This window comes from Pristis pectinata, chromosome 15 (genome assembly GCF_009764475.1).
Source record: "Pristis pectinata isolate sPriPec2 chromosome 15, sPriPec2.1.pri, whole genome shotgun sequence".
Lineage (NCBI taxonomy): Eukaryota > Metazoa > Chordata > Chondrichthyes > Rhinopristiformes > Pristidae > Pristis > Pristis pectinata.
This window is the reverse complement of record NC_067419.1, coordinates 48,566,390-48,583,672: the sequence shown is the minus strand read 5'-3', so window position 1 is coordinate 48,583,672 and position 17,283 is coordinate 48,566,390. Positions and strand designations below refer to the sequence as shown.

Here is a 17,283-nt window from a genome sequence, read left to right as displayed (position 1 = left end):
CCTTCCTGTGGCCCCCTCCCTCATGACCTGCCCATCTGTTCCCCACCTCCTTCCCTTTATTCCATGGTCCACTGTCCTCTCCTACCAATTCCTTCTTCTTCAGCCCGTTGCCTCTTCTACCCATCACCTCTCAGCTTCTTGCATCTTCCCCCTCCCCCACCCCCTCCCCCACCCTCCCACCTTCCCCCTCCCACCTTCCCCCCCCCCACCTATCACCTCCAGTCTGAGCTCCTCCCCCTCCCCTGACCTTTTTATTCTGGCTTCTGCCCTAGTCTAGCGGTTAGCGTAATGCTTTACAGCGCCAGCGACCCGGGTTCAATTCCAGCCGCTGTCTGTAAGGAGTTTGTACGTTCTCCCCGTGTCTGCGTGGGTTTCCTCCGGATGCTCCGGTTTCCTCCCACATTCCAAAGACGTACAGGTTAGGAAGTTGTGGGCATGCTATGTTGGCGCCGGAAGTGTGGTGACACTTGTGGGGTGCCCCCAGAACACTCTACGCAAAAGATGCATCTCACTGTGTGTTTCGATGTGCATGTGACTAATAAAGAAATCTTATCCTTTCCAGTCCTGTTGAAGGATCTCGACCCAAAATGTCGTGTTTATTTCACTCCATAGATGCAGCCTGACCTGCTGAGTTCCTCCAGTGCTTTGTGTGTGTTGTTCCAGATTCCAGCAAGTGCAGTATCTCTTGTGTATCCTTCTATGCCTTACCTATTTAAGTGTCTGTCTAAAAGCCTCTTAAACACAGTGACTGTACCTGATTCCACTACTTACCTATACTGTAGTACCCATCTATACTAAATTGTTCCTTACCTGCCTTCAGTACAAAGTCAATTAGGGACATTCACAAAATGAATATAAAAAAGTCACAAAACCCAAGCTTCCCCAGCTGCTTCCCCAGTGCTGACACACGTCAGATCATAGCGACTCAAACATGGTAGAAAAAAAGGTCTCACTGTTCGTTACAGGGTTGGAAAAAGGTGACGTCTCTCTCAGACAATGAGTGTTTCAAAACCAGCTTGGTGCAGTAGGAGAGAGAATGAACACAGCCTCATTTAAATTTGCAAGGCTGTGTTTATCGCATTTTCTTCAAACTGAGATGTGTCAAAAGAGGTGACATTTCCATTGCAAAAGCTCCACTCCAGAGGCTTCAGCTAATAATCTCAGCTGATGCTTCAGTGCGATACCGAGGGGGCGGTGCATTGTCACTGGTACTGATCGTAGGCTTAAACCAAAGCCCCATCTTCTCTCCCTGATGGCTAAAATAGACCTGGGACCAATAGTCATCCCTCAACTGATGGCCCCGAAACACAGATTGTTCATTCAGCTGATTGTGGGGTTATGCTGTACAATATAATACCGAATTAAATGCTGCCTCTTCTGGGGAGAAATTTCTCAATAGCAATAAATCCTTAGACTTCAATAGAACTGTATATGTGGGGATGAGTAGAGCTGGAGCCAATAATCAGAGCAAATTTCTCCCCTCCCCGTTCCATCCCAACCCTCTCTCCCCCTCCCTCTCTTTGTACCTTTTATCTATTTCTGTCTGCCTTTTTTATCTCCGTCTCTCTCTATCTCTCCCTCTCTATTGCTTTCTCCTTCCCTGTCTGTAACTCTCTCTCTCCCTCTATCTTTGTCTGTCTCTCCATCTCTGCCCCCCTTCACATCTCTCTCTCTCTGTTTCTGTACCTCTCTCTCTCTATTCTCTCTCTCTCTCTCTCTCTCTCTCTTTCTCTCTCTGTCTGTCTATTTCTCTCTCTCCCTCTCTCCCTCTCTCTCTCTTTCTCTCTCTCTCTATCTCCCCCACCCACCCAGAACATTCTCTCTTCTCTCCTCTCCCATCAGGCAGAAGATACAGGAGCCTGAGGGCACGTACCACCAGGCTCAAGGACAGCTTCTACCCCACTGTGATAAGACTATTGAACGGTTCCCTTATACAATGAGATGGACTCTGACCTCACAATCTATCTCGTTATGACCTTGCACCTTATTGTCTACCTGCAATGCACTTCCCTGTAGCTGTGACACTTTGTACTGTTATTATTTTTACCTGTACTACATCAATGCACTCTGTACTAACCCAATGTAACTGTACTGTGTAATGAATTGACCTGTACCATCGGTGTGCGAGACAAGTTTTTCACTGTACCTCGGTACAAGTGACAATAATAAACCAATACCAATACCCTCTCTCTATCAGTGTGACTATCCATGAATGTGTTCCCGGGATGTCTCACAGCTTCCACAACCCAGGTTTAGCCCTAATCTAGGATACAGTTTGTGTGGAGTTTGAACATTTTCCTGAGACCACATGGGTTTCCCCCGGGTGCTCCGGTTTTCTCCCACATCCCTTGGACGTGCCCGTAGATGAATTGGCCGCTATAAATTGCTCTTTAGTGTAAGTGGCAGAAGAATTGAAAAGGGGAGTTGATGAGCGTGTGTGAGAGAGTTGTTGGGCTACAGGGAAGTAAGGAAGGGGAATGGGATGGATGGGATTGTTCTACTGGGAGCCAGCATGGACCCGATGGGCCGAATGGTAATGGTAAGTTTATTGTGTGCAGTTCTGGTCGCCCCAGGAAGGATGTGGAAGTTTTGGAGAGGCTGCAGAAGAGGTTCACCAGGATGCTGCCTGGATTAGAGTATGAGCTATAAAGAAAGGTTGGACTATCTTGGATTGTTTTCTCTGGAGCATCGGAGGCTGAGGGGAGACCTGATAGAAGTTTATAAAGTTATGAGGGACATAGATAGGGTAGACAGAGTCTTTTCCCCAGGGTGGAAATGTCAAATACTGGAGGACATAGCTTTAAAGTGAGAGGGGGAAAGTTTAAAGATTTACAAGGCAAGTTTTTTTTACACAGAGAGTGGTAGGTTCCTGGAACATGCTGCCAGGGGAGGTGGTAGAACAGACATGACAGCAATGTTTAAGAGGCACTTAGACAGACACATGAACAGGCAGTGAATGGAGGGAGACGGACCATGTGCAGGCAGATGATATTAGTGTCAGCACAGACATTGTGGGCCAAAGGGCCTGTTCCTGTGCTGTACTGTTCTGTGTTCTGTGTTCTATAAATACCCTATTTGGTTTGGTAACTGGGTCTGTGGACAGTGTAAGGTGCTGTCAGAAAGTCATTTAGGCACAGACTGCAGAAACAGGCCCTTCAACCAATCCATGTACACTAATCCTACATTAATCCCATTTTTATGGGATTAAAGGTAGGGAGGGCTATTTTCAAATAAACTGCCAAAGTATGTGTTGGGACTCCTTAACACTAAACATCGACAGGGTGAGATTATCAACAGATTTACAAATGCTTTAACCTTGTCTTTGGCATCCAGGTGTTTGTGGTCCATGGTCATTGAGAAGGGGGATATTTTTGTATTCTCCTGTTAGAAGTTCCACCCCCATTCCCTCACAGGACACAGACAGTCTCGGCAAAGTTGGCATTTATTGCTCATCTTTAATTGGCCTTGGGAAGGGGTGGTACTGCCTCCTTGAGCTGCCACAGTGTGTGTGGTGAAGGTATTTCTACTGTGCTGGTTTACAGGTTGCAATGGTTTGGTAAAACTGAGTGCCTGGCTGGCCCATTTCATAGGGAAGCTTAGAGTCAACCACATTGGTGTGGCCTGGTTTTACATTGGTAAATTGGTTTATTATTGTCCCACGTGCTGAGGTACAGTGAAAAACGTTGAAAAACATACCGATCATTTCATCACATCAGTGCATTGAGGTAGTACAACTGCAACTAATGCTGCAACTGTACAGGGTACTGGTGAGGCCGCACCTGGAGGACTGCGTGCAGTTCTGGTCTTCTTACTTGAGGAAAGCTATACTGGCTTTGGAGGTGGTGCAGAGGAGGTTCCGGAGACGAGGGGGTTAGCCTATGAGGAGAGATTGAGTTGCCTGGGACTATACTCGCTGGAATTCCGAAGAATGAGAGGGGATCTTATGAAACATAAAATTATGAAAGGGATAGATAAGACAGAGGCAGGAAGGTTGTTTCCACTGTAGGTGAGACTAGAACTAGGGAACATAGCCTCAAGATTCGGGAGAGTAGATTTAGAATGGAGATAAGGAGAAACTGCTTTTCCCAGAGAGTAGTGAATCTGTGGAATTCTCTGCCCAGGGAAGCAATAGAGGCTACCTCATTAAATAGATTTAAGACACCGTTAGATTTTTGCATAGTAGGGGAATTAAGGGTTATGGGGAAAAGGCAGGTAGGTGGATCTGAGTCCACGGCCAGACCAGCCATGACCTTACTGAATGGCAGAGCAAGCTCGACAGGCCAGGTGGCCGACTCCTGCTCCTATTTCTTGTGTTCTTATGTTCTACAAGGGAAAACAATAACAGAATGCAGAATAAAGTGTTACAGTTACAGAGAAAGTGCAGTGCAGGCAGATAATAAGGTGCAAGGCCATAACGAGGTAGATTGTGAGGTCAAGAGTCCACCTTATCGTATTAGGTGACTGTTCAATAGTCTTATCACAGCGGGATAGAAGCTGTCCTTGAGCCTGGTGGTACATGTTTTCAGGCTTTTGTATCTTCTGCCCGATGGGAGGGGTGAGAAGAGGGAATGTCCAGGGTGGGTGGGGGTCTTTGATTATATAAGCTGCTTTACCTAGCAGTGAGAAGCGTAGACAGAGTTCGTGGAGGGGAGGCTGGTTTCCGTGATGTGCTGAGCGGTGTCCACAACTCTCTGCAGTTTCTTGTAGGTCAGGCTGGGCAAAGATTGAAGATTTCCTTCACTAAAGAACATCAGTGAACACAGTTGAATTATGGTCACTGTTCCTGACACCAGACGGAGATTGAGAAGAAATTTCTTCACCCAGAGGATAAAGAGCCTTTGGAATTCTCCACCCGAGAACACAATGAGTCTATTGTTCTATACCAAGAAAGAGACCTTATGTCTGCCTGCACTGCACTTCCCCTGTAATTGTAACACTATGTTCTGAAATCTGTTATGGCCTTTCCTTCAGTACTGCCTCGATGTACTTATGTGTGGCATGATATCTGGATGACATGCAAAACAAAGTTTTTCACTGTATCTCAGTACATGTGACAATAATAAACCAATTTACCAATTACTTATAGATATTGAGGGCATCGTGGGATTTGGAAGTGGAGCCATGGTCTTATTGAATGGGAAAGCAGGCACAAGGTGCCGAATGGCCTACCCCAGCTGAACTCTTTATGTTATGACCCTTCCTTTTTTTCCCATTAGCTGCAGAGAGGTTTGATTTCATGTTTCCGAATTATTAGTCCAGTATTTTAGCCACAAAGCCGCCATCCGGAAAAAGTCTACTGTGGCCACTTGAGGCATCTCACTTCTGTCACAAAGCTCTTACCTGTTTGCAGCAAAGCTGTTGGCGATGAAACCCCCCGGGATCTGAGTTACAATGTAACCCCAGAAAAAGGAGCCGTGAATCAGACCCACAATCTCTGGGTTCCAGTTGAACTGAGGTTTCTGGAAAGAGAAAGAGCAAGAAGGGACAGGGGTTTTGCAGCCCTTGTTAAATCTGCCCACCATATTATTCTGCTTTTGACTGTTGGTGTACACTACACTGCTGTCAAAGAGTCCATCCACCCCAGCTACAGCCCACGCCCCGTGCCTGGTAACACACAATTCCCACCAGGCATTCTCTAACATCTCAGTAAATCTTATTAAGGCTGGGGTAAATGAATTAAAAATTCAGTGACATTTCTAAGCACTGCCGGTCCAGACTTCTACAACCCCTCACCTGTGTGTTTACCCATCCACATGACTCAGACACCAGGGGCTTTCTCTTTGATGTCTTTAATCCATCTTGAGATATCGTCACCGTGTGTCACGTTTGGCCGATCGCAGAGTGTCCATTTTAAAACCTCTATTACATTCCGCAAATTAGATTGCATGAATCACTTCCCAAACAAGCTAAATTGGGAATGCTTTCAGATATCTTTCAGCAACAAGCTGTCAAAACAGTTTAATGTATTTTTTTAATTCATGCTTAGGATCTGGGTGTCACTGGCGAGGCCAGCATTCATTGTCCATCCCTACTTGCCCTGGAGAAGGTGGTGGAGAGCTGCCACCTTGAACCTCTGCAGTCCCGTTGGAGAAGGTGGTCCCAGAGTGCTGTTAGAAAAGGGTTCCAGGATTTAATAGAACATAGAACAGTACAGCCCAGGACAGGCCCTGTGACCCATGATGTTGTGCTGAACTAACTAAACCAATGACTCCTAATCCCTCTTCCCCGCACCTTGACCATATCCCTCCCTACTCTGTATATTCATGTGCCTAGCTAAGAGTCTCTTAAACACCTGTTATCTGCCTCCACCACCACCCCTGGCAGCACATTCGAGGCATCCACCACTCTCTAACACCTGCTATCTGCCTCCACCACCACCCCTGGCAGCACATTTGAGGCATCCACCACTCTCTGTGTAAAAAACTTGCCTTGCACAGCACTGTACTTTTCCCCTCTCACTTTAAATACATGCTTTCTAGTACTAGACATTTCAATCCTGGGAAAAAGATACTTTTAAAGCAAACTTTTTCACCCTGAGTGTTTCATTGTCACGATCCAATGGCCAATAAGAGTCAAAGTCAGGAGAGCGTGAGTCCTTTGATAGAAAGAGGCATTCTCAGACACCGGCTAACCTTAAACCTCTCAGTAGTGGTGGTCACCGGTTTGGGAGATGCTGATGAAGGATATGAACTACGGGAAGTTCCCACTGGGAAAGCAATGTCTAAGATTAGTTCCTAGTTACTGGAATTCCAGGCCTCCTGGTTCCTAACATTCAGCACGTGGAGGACTGCGTGCAGGTCTGGTCTCCTTACTTGAGAAGAGATATACTGGCTTTGGAGGCAGTGCAGAGGAGGTTCACCATGTTGATTCCGGAGATGAGGGGGCTAGCCTATGAGGAGAGATTGAGTTGCCTGGGGCTATACATGCTGGAATTCAGAAGAATGAGAGGAGATATTACAGAAACATATAAAATTATGAAAGGGATAGATAGAGGCAGGAAAGTTGTCTCCACTGGTAGGTGAGACTAGAACTAGGGGACATAGCCTCAAGATTCGGGGAATAGATTTAGGAGGGAGATGAGGAAAAACTGCTTTTCCCAGAGAGTAGTGAATCTGTGGAATTCTCTGCCCAGGGAAGCAGTAGAGGCTACCTCATTAAATAGATGCATTTAGATAGATTTTTGCATAGTGGGGGAATTAAGGGTTATAGGGAAAAGGCAGGTAGGTGGATCTGAGTCCACGGCCAGATCAGCCATGATCTTATTGAATGGCGGATCAGGCTCGATGGGCCAGATGGCCTCCTCCTGCTCCTATTTCTTACGTTCTTATGTTTGGTTCCTACATCTCATTCACTGAAGGTTTGGGGTAGGCCCCTGTAACCTGTGTTGCCTCATTGAGACAGATGCTTCAGCCTGATTAAAGTCGCAGCCAGTGGCTCAGTTGGTGACACTCTGGGTCAGTAAGGATTTGGGTTTGACCCCATCTCAGACGGTTAAGTGCAGATCAAGACCTAGCACCTAGACCTATTGAGGTAGAAGCCTTTTAGCTGGTTAGAATGCAGCCAAATAGCTGCCTTTCCCGTCCATTACTTTTCTCTTGTTGAAATACGTTGCTGGCAGTTCAGGGCACAAGGCTTTGACGACCTTCTTGTCATATTATCAGAACATTGCTGTTAAAGCCCTCTCTTATCATCTGTCATTACACACACACATATAGACACACGCACACCACTCACACACACACACACACACACACACACACACACACACACACACACACACACTGATACACAGACACACACAGATACACACACTCTCATACACAGACACACATGCACAGATACACACACACAGGCACACACTCACACTGACACACACAGAGACACACACACTCTCTCACACACAGACACACACATTCACACAGAGACACACACACTGACACTCACACACAGACACACACTGACATACTCTCTCACACACAGACACACACACTCACACACGCACACACACACACTCAAATACAGTGGAAAATGTTCTCTTACACCTATTCCTTGGAATGATTTCTTTAATGTGGATTTCTTTTTAAATTTAAGACTGAACTTTAGGATTGCCAGCTCAAATGTGACCTTAGCATCCATGGCCAACCCCCCTTTGAGCAAAAGCAGCTACGCTGGGGAGATGGGGAGACCCCAACACATTTCCATGGAAGTGATACTTAAGGCTGGGACCCAACCTGGGCAGAGCCCTGGTCCATGTGGAGACCACTTGATGGGGTTAGTGGACGGACAGCACATGAAGCAAATTGCAGCAGGGGGTGGAACTGAGGGAGAAGGAGCTGTGCGGAAAGGAATGTGTAGTGGGAAGAAGCACAGATGCATGCAGCTGCTCACATTTATTTACATCCACCAGGAAAATTTACTCGTCACAATGGGAGCTGTTGAGAGTATCCTGACTGGCTGCATCACAGTCTGGTACGGCAATTCGATTGCTCAGGAACGTAAGAAGCTGGATAGAGCAGTGGACTCTGCCCAATACATCACGAGTACATCCCTCCCCACCATCGGGAGTATCTACAGGAGGTGCCGCCTCAAGAAGGCAACATCCATCAACAAAGATCCCCACCATCCGGGCTGTGCCATCTTCCCGCAGCTCCCATCGGGCAGGAGGTACAGAAGCCTGAAGTCCCACACCACCAGGTTCAGGAACAGCTACTTCCCTTCAACCATTCAGTTCTTGAACCGACCTGCACAACCCTAATCACTGCCTCAGTATAGCAACACTACAAAGGACTTTGTTTTTTTTTGTTCTAATTGTGTTCTTTCTTGGATAATTTTGTATAATTTATGTCTAGTTTATGCTTTTCTTGGAAATGTTGTGTCTCTAATGCTGTGTGCCTGTGATGCTGCTGCCAGTAAGTTTTTCATTGCACCTGTGCACACATGGACTTGTGCAGATGACAATAAACTCGACTTGACTTGATTCTGCTCACCCACCCCTCACTCCACCTACTGGCCTTGGGGGGATATCGGTGGGCACTTCCTGGCACCCTAGAAGAGTGACTCACAGTCATAGAGCCATTCAGCTCAGAAACAGGCCCTTCAGCCCATCATGTCCATGCTGACCATCAAGTGACCGACTATATTAACTTCATTTCCAGCACTTAGTCCGTTGGCTTCTATGCCTTGGAGATTCAAGTGCTCATCCAGATGCTTCTTAAATGTTGTGAAATGTTGAAGAGACCACATAATGTCCCAGTATAAACAGACTATTCAACTCAACTATTGTGTACTAGTGTTTACATCCCACGTGGACCTTTCCTCCCTGTCTTGCTCTCACACTATCAATGTAACCTTCTATTCTTTTCTCCATGGGTTTATTCAGTGTGGCCTTAAAGACATCAAAGGTCACCATGGTGAGTAGGACCCAAGTCTTGTTGACAATGTCATAGAATCATAGAATAGTACAGCACAGAAACAGGCTCTTCAGCCCATCATGTACTTGTTACCATGTTGTCCCTACCTACTCTAATCCCATTTACCCAAGTTAGGTCCTCAGACTTCTACTGACTTGATGATTCAAGTACTTGTTTGGATGCTTCTTAAATGTTGTGTGTGTCTCTGCCTCCACCACCCCCTCAGGCAGTGCATTCTGGGCTCCAACCACCCTCTTTGTGAAAAAATTCCCCTTAATTCCTCTATAAACCTCCCACCTCAAAACGTCTCCCTTCATCTTAGATATCCTCACCATGGGGAAAAGATCTTTCCTACCTCCCCTATTTATCCCCCTCATAATTTTATATACCTCTAACAGGTCTCCCCTCAGCCTCTTCTGCTCCAGAGACTATTCAGTCTCTCCTTATAACCACAACACTCCAATCCAGGCAACATGCTGGTGAATCTCCTCTGCACTCTCTCCAATGCAACCACATCCTTCCTGTAGTGTGGTGACCAGAACTGCACCCAGTACTCCAAGTGCAGCCTAACCAGTGTTTCGTAAAGTTGCAACATAATGCCCCAAATCGTATATTCTATGCCCCAACCAATGAAGGCAAGCAACCCATATCCCTTCTTCACCATCTCATCCACCTGTGGATCCTACACCTGTTTGTACCCCCTTTTGCATTTACCAGCAAGCTTTCCCCAGATGTGTGACACCCACCTCGATCTCTGCTTTGCCATTCACATAGACAGTGTTATTGTTGACCATTTCCACTATGGCCACACCCAAGTTGCACCTGATGCCAAAGGAGATGCAAAAGCCAAGTCCGCTCATGATGGCGATGATGTAACGCTTGGGCATTCCAAAGCAATGGCAATGGCACAGTGGCTGCTGCTTCAGCACACCCGCCTTCACCGGCTGTCCGTCCTCGTTCAGCTCCATTTCGTCCTCCTCCTCCATGTTGGTGCCATCTACAGCCCTTGAGGGATTACAAAATCAACAGCAGTTTGTGCATGAAGCATTGAACCCACGATTTGCAAAGTAATATTAAAATCTAGAGACACAAGAGGCTGGAATCTGGAGCAACAAACAAAATGCTGGAGGAACTCAGTGGGTCAGGCAGCAGCCGTGGAAGGAAATAGACCCTCCATCTGGACAACCCTCCAGATGAAGCGTCTTGATCTGAAATGTCGACCGTCCATTTGCCTCCACAGATGCTGCCTGACCTGCTGAGTTCCTCCAGCATTTTGTTTGTTGCTAATATTAAAATTTCATTTCAAATCTTCATTTAATCACTACAACCCTCAGTGCGACAATGTGGTGTAATCACTGGGATGGCATTGGAATCTGTAGTGGTGTGTTGAGCGAAAGAGGGTTTATAATATTTAATGGAACATAAGGCACAAGAACTTGGCCATTTGGCCCCTCGAGTCTGCTCCATCATTCCATATGATCCTTTTTCCCAGGGTGGAAATGTCAAATACTAGAAGGGAATAGTTTTAAGGAGAGAGGGGGAAAGTTTAAAGGAGATTTAGAGGGCAATTTTTTTTTTAAACAGAGCATGGTGGGTGCCCAGAAGGGGCTGCCAGAGGAGGTGGTAGAAGTAATTATGATGACAACATTTAAGAGGCATTTAGACAGAGGCATTGAACAGGCCGGGAGTGGAGGGATATAGCTCATGTTCAGGCACATGGGATTAGTTTAAATTGGCACCATGTTCGGCACAGACATGGTGGGCTGAAGGGCCTGTTCCTGTGCTGTTTCTCTGTTCTCTGTCTCCCTCTCCCACTTCATTTTATATCAATTTCTCCAACTCCCCCTTTACGTCACATTATCCTGCCTCCCATCCCCATCACCCTCAGCTGCTTCTTTATGACTGAATCTATTTCTACCAGTAACGTCCACATTCTCTATCACTATCTAGAAGCTTTATATACATTTCAATACAGCTTTATATACCTTAATTTTTCTTGCTCTTTTTTCTTCTGGTTATCCCTTGCTCCGTGTCTCTACCACTGTATGTCCATCTCTGTTCCTCCCCATCTATTTCTCTGTCCATTTCTATAGATTTTGATCTTCTCAATTTATCATCTCAAACAACTCTGATATATTTCTATCTGGATCCACATTTAATCATTTCTACTTTTATTAATCTATCTCTAATTGTCTCACCAGCCGTTTCTCTATCTGAATCAATTTCTATCTCACAATCCTTCAAGGGATGGTCTAATGCTCTCCAGCAAGAAAAATCAGGGCAGCAAACTCTGATCCCATCCACAGAAACAACATGGTCATAGTCATGGAGTCTTGGAGTCATACAGTACCGAAACACGCCTTCAGCCTAGTGAGTCCACACTGACCATCCTAAGATACAAGGCGACAATAAAGCACCACAAACAATCAGGAAGGCAAGTGGGTATGTTGGAGACACGAGAAACTGCAGATGCTGGAATCGGAAGCAAAAAACAATCTGCTGGAGGAACTCAGTGGGTCCAACAGCATCGGTTGGGGTAAAGGAATTGTCAATGGTTCAGGTCGAGACCCGGCATCAGGACTGAGAAATTCATAGAGTCATAGAAGCATACAGCATGGAAACAGGCCCTTCAGCCCAACTGGTCCATGCCAACCAAGATTCCATCTAAGCTAGTCCCATTTACCCACATTTGCCCCATATCCCTCTAAACCTTTCCTATCCATGGACCTGTCCAAATGGCTTTCAAATGCTGTCAACGTATCTGCCTCAACCACTTTCTCTGGCAACTCATTCCATATATCCACCACTTGCTGGATGAAAAAGTTGCCTCTCAACTGATATTGATCTTTATTGCTGGAGGATCAAAGTTCAAGAGTAAAGACTGCAATTATACAGGAGCCTGGTAAGATCACGCCTGGAATATTGTACTACACAAGGATGCACTTGGAGCAGGGAGAGTCCAGCAAAGGTTCACCAGATTGATTCCTGTGTTTGCCCTTTGAGGAGAGATTAAACAGACTGGGCAAGGAGTCTCTCGAGTTTAGAAGAATGAAAGCTAGAAATGTAAGTGGTTGACAGGAGAGAAAGACACACAGGACTGAGATATTCACAGTCAAGCACCACTAAGGTAAAGGGTTGGCCATTCAGGACTGAGATGGAAAGAGGTTTCTTCACCCAGGGGGTGGTGAATTTTTGGAATTCTGCACCCAAGAGGATTGTGGAGGTTCTGAATATATTCCAGACAGAAGTCAATAGATTTCTGGATATTAAGGGAATCGAGGGATATGAAGTTAGTGCAGGAACGTAGCACTGAGACAAGGGATCTTGTTAAAGGGTGGAGCAGACATGAGGGTTGAATGAGCTTCTTCTGTAAGTAGTGATTGAAAGAGCAGAGCAGGTGTGATTTCGTCTAACTGAGGGGCTGAATGGCCTCCCTGTCCTTTTTATTTGCTGCCTTCTGATGGCCCCTTGTATAACTGTCTGAGAGAACAATTTGCAGAGATACTTTGTACATGCATTCACTGCCCTTGGATAGCAGAACAATAGTGAGGGAACAGCTCCAATGAGGGAGGCTGGGCAGTGGGAGGAAAGAGAGACTTATATTTTCATGGTGCCTTCATGTTCTTTTCGAGATGTTCCACAATAGTTTATGGAGACATAAGAGGTTCTGCAGATGCTGGAATCTGGAGCAACAAACACAAAATGCTGGAGGCCTGACCTGCTGAGTTCCTCCAGCATTTTGTGTGTAATGCTCCACAATAGTTTACACTCACTTTGGAAGAATAGCCACTGGCACTTTCTGCACAGCAAGCTCCCACAAATAGCAAAGTAACCAAGTAAACTGCCTCTTAATATTAAGAATAAATGTTGGCCAAAGTACGGGGAATAACTTCCCAGCTTGTCCTTGGAACAATACTTTGGGAAGACGCTATTCAGCTGGAAAAAGTGCAGATGAGAGTTACGAGGATGTTGCCAGGACTCGAGAGACTAAGTCATGGAGAGAAGTTGAGCAGGTTGGGATTTTTTTCATTGGAGTGTAAGAGAATGAGGGGTGATCTTATAGAGGTGTATAAAATCATGAGGGGCGTAGATAGGGTGAATGCGCACCTTCTGTTTCCCAGGATTGGGGAAACAAGAACTAAAGGGCATAGATTTAAAGTGAGATCTAATAGGAACCTGACGGGCAACATTTTCACCCAGAGGGTGGTCAATATATGGAATGAGCTGCCAGAGGAAGTAGTTGAGGGAGGTACTTTTAAAAGGTACCAGGGCAGGTACATGGGTAGGAAAGGTTTAGAGGGATATGGGCCAAACGTGAGCAAATGGGGCTAGCTTAGATGGGAATCTTAGTCAGCATGGACCAGTTGGGCCAAAGGGCCTGTTTCTGTGCTGTGTGACTCTATGACTCTATGACCAGAATCCAAACAAGCTCCAGAGAGATGCAGGGCCAAGACATAGTCTGGAGTGGACACATGCACAGATTTTCAACTGTTGCTTAACATAACTAAGGAAATCATTTACAACTCCGCAATATACTTTACACATAGATGTAATTAAATGAAATCTTTTTTGGAAGGAGTTTTATCCTTTGCTGTCATGTTCTGCTACAAGACTAAAGGTAAGCTATAGAACTTGAATGGTACGTCACCCCCTTGAAGCCCATCTATCAGATGGTGCCTATCTGTGCAGCATCACCTTTCCAAAGTTATGAAGGGATGAGTTTATACATCAACAAACAACCAGCTGGAGGAACTTGAGACACAAGACACCGGAGATGCTGGAATCTGGAGCAACACACAAAACACTGGAGGAACTCAGCAGGTCAGGCAGCATCTATGGAGGGAAATGTACACAAAAGATCTGGACTCAAAAGGTCTCAACCCAAAATATCAACTGTCCATTTCCCTCCATAGATGCTGCCTGAACCGCTGTGTTCCTCCACCATTTTGTGTGTTGCTGGAGGAACTCAGCAGGTCGAGCAGCACCTGTGGGAGCAAAGGAATTGTCCATGTTTTGGGTCAGCAGGTCTGAGAGTGGAGAGGAGAGACAACAGTACAAGGAGGATTAGGGGAGTGGTGAGGCGGGAGTCCGAGGTGATTGGTGGACTGAGGAGGGGTGAAAGATGATGAGCAAGTTGTGCTGGGTAGGGGAGGGGAGGGTGGGTATGAATTTATGCCAAACTTTGTTCCAGTGGGGAATCAAGAACAAGGGGATCGAGGAAAAAGATTAAAATCACAGATGAAACTTGTAATGGAATGGATAGAAAATTGCCTCAATGTCAGGAAACAGATAGTCACTTCTTTCCTCAAGCTATGTATTATTGACCAGCACCTGAGTGCAGAGGGCACACAGAACTGTGAGGAGGATGGCCATAGATTTGAAGGAGATATAGACAGGCTGGTGAAATGGGTGGACAGGAGGCAGACGACATTGACTAAGTGACAGGAAACTGTAGTCACAAAGTATACATCTCGGTCAGAAGCACAAGCACAGGCAACATAAACTAGAGGGCAGATTTCTATAATGGGTAAAAGAACAGAGGGACCTGTGGGTGTGTGTCTGTAGTACTTTCAAGGTGGCAGAGCAGATTCAGAAAGTCATTAAGATTATGTACAGGATCCTTGGCTTTGTAGACAGACAGACAGAAGAGGCAAGGAAGTCACGATGACACTTTATGAAGCACTGGTTCAGTCACAGCTAGAGTGTTACGCCTAATTCTGGGCACCACACTTTAGGAAAGATGTGGAGGCTTTGGAGAGGGTGCATATTATTCCAGGGATGAGGGACTTCAGTTCTGTGAACAGAATAGAGGAACTAGGATTGTTCTCCTTGGAACAGGGGAGGTTGTTAGTGAATCTGATGAAGGAATTACAGTATAGATAGAATCAATGGGAGGCATAAACTGTTCCCATTGCTGGAGATATCACAAGCCAGTGGACATGAAACAAAGGAGGTTTGCAAAAGAACCAGAGACAACATGAAGAAGGTACTTTATACAAGTGCAACACACACAAAGTGCTGGAGGAACTCAGTGGGTCAGGCAGCATCTACGGAGGGAAATAACCAGTCAATGTTTCAGGTCGAGACCCTTCACCAGGACTGGAAAGGAAGAGGGCAGAAGCCGGAATAAGAAGGTGGGGGTGGGGGAGGAGCACAGGCTCCTTGACCCGAAACATTGACTGTTTATCTCCCTCCATAGATGCTGCCTGACCTGTTGAGGCTTTGTGTCTGTTGCTCCAGATTCCAGCATCTGCAGACTCTCTTGTGTCTCATTTTATACAAGTGGTTTGGGTTGGGAATGCACTGTCAGGGGAGTAGTTGAGACAGATTCAATTGTAGCATTCAAAGGGAACCGGCTAAGTATCTGGAAGGAAGGGCATGCAGCCATCTGGGGCGAGGATGGAGAGCGAGAACCAGCTGGTTTGATTTATATAGAGCAAGAATGGATTCAATAGGGTGAACGGCTCCCTTCCTTGCTGTAAAACTCTGTCTGCAATTCTCTGATGAAGAATAAAGAGGCAGGATACAGAGTAGATGTGGCAAAGTTGTTTCCCATGGTAGGGGAGTCTAGTATAAGAGGGCATGACAAGGATTGAAGGGCGCCCATTCAGAACAGAGATGCAGAGAAATGTCTTTAGCCAGAGAGTGGTGAATCTGTGGAATTTGTTGCCACGAGGCGGCTGTGGAGGCAAAGTGATTGGGTGTATTTAAGGCAGAGATTGATAGGTATCTGAGTAGCCAGGGCATCAAAGGTTATGGTGAGAAGGCGGGGGAGTGGGGCTAAATGGGAGAATGGATCAGCTCATGATAGAATGGTGGAGCAGAACTCAATGGGCTGAATGGCCGACTTCTGCTCCTTTGTCTTGTGGTCTTGTGGTCTTATGGAGAAATCTCTTGTTACACTGAGGCAGTGGAATTCATTGGCAGAGTAGGTGATTGAATTGGAATCAATGTCAACATTTAAGAACACATGTAATAGGTAATTAATTAAGAGGAGGATAAAGGGATGTGGATACAGGAGGAGAGCAGATTGGAACAGTGCCTGACATAGAACGGTATACTGAGGAGCAACAAGATGGGTGGGAGGTCATGTTAAGTATCCACATCAGCATAGCCTGATGAGGGTAAATAGCCCATTAGGGTGTTGTCATATCTGAACAAAAATTAAATCTACAGTAGAGCCTACACTTGAGCGTAGTACAGGAGTGCTGCAATGTCAGAGGAGCCCTCTCAGCTGAGATGCTGCGCTGAGATCCTGTCTGCCTGTGTAAAAGACCCCACTGTACTATTTTGAAGAGGACAGGAATTTCTGGTCTGCTGACCAATACTTATCTCTCATCATCAGCAACACTAAGCGAGGCTTTTACCTCTTGTCCATGAGTGAGTCACCAGACACATTCCTGCATTCTAACAATGACAGCAGTTCCCTCAAAGAACCAATCATTTGATTGAGAAGAGCTTTGGGACTTCCTGCCGAAGCTACAGTAGAAATCCAAGTTCCTTTATACATGTCAGTAGATATTTCATTAGGAGTATCATTACTTTCTCACTGTAATGGTGCTTGGGGAACAATCCTGCCTGCGGGCTATGTGAAGTGGAATTATGAACCTGTTCCTTGTGTGATCTAGGGCCTTCACTGAAAATCTATCCTTATTTCCCAACATACATTTTCAGGTCAAATTACAAAGTAATTATTGAGTCATAGAGTTATAGAGACATACAGCACAGAAACAGGCCCTTTGGTCCAACGTCCACACTGACCAAGGTGCCTACCTGCGCTAATCCCATTTGCCCGTGTTTGACCCATATTTCTCTAAACCTTTCCCATCCATGAACCTGTCCAAGTGCCTTCTAATCATTGTAATTGTACCCG

General features: G+C 45.9%; 1 protein-coding gene across 1 annotated transcript in view; it reads right to left on the bottom strand.

Annotated features, from left to right (window-relative positions):
• slc17a8 (solute carrier family 17 member 8) overlaps positions 1-17,283 on the bottom strand; it is a 68,030-nt gene that overhangs the window by 48,275 nt on the left and 2,472 nt on the right. Inside the window, exons 2-3 of the mRNA XM_052029790.1 lie at positions 10,157-10,415; positions 5,341-5,459 (exon numbers count right to left, since the gene is read on the bottom strand). Of these exons, the coding sequence (XP_051885750.1) occupies positions 5,341-5,459; positions 10,157-10,415 (378 nt within the window). The remainder of the gene's footprint in view (positions 1-5,340; positions 5,460-10,156; positions 10,416-17,283) is intronic.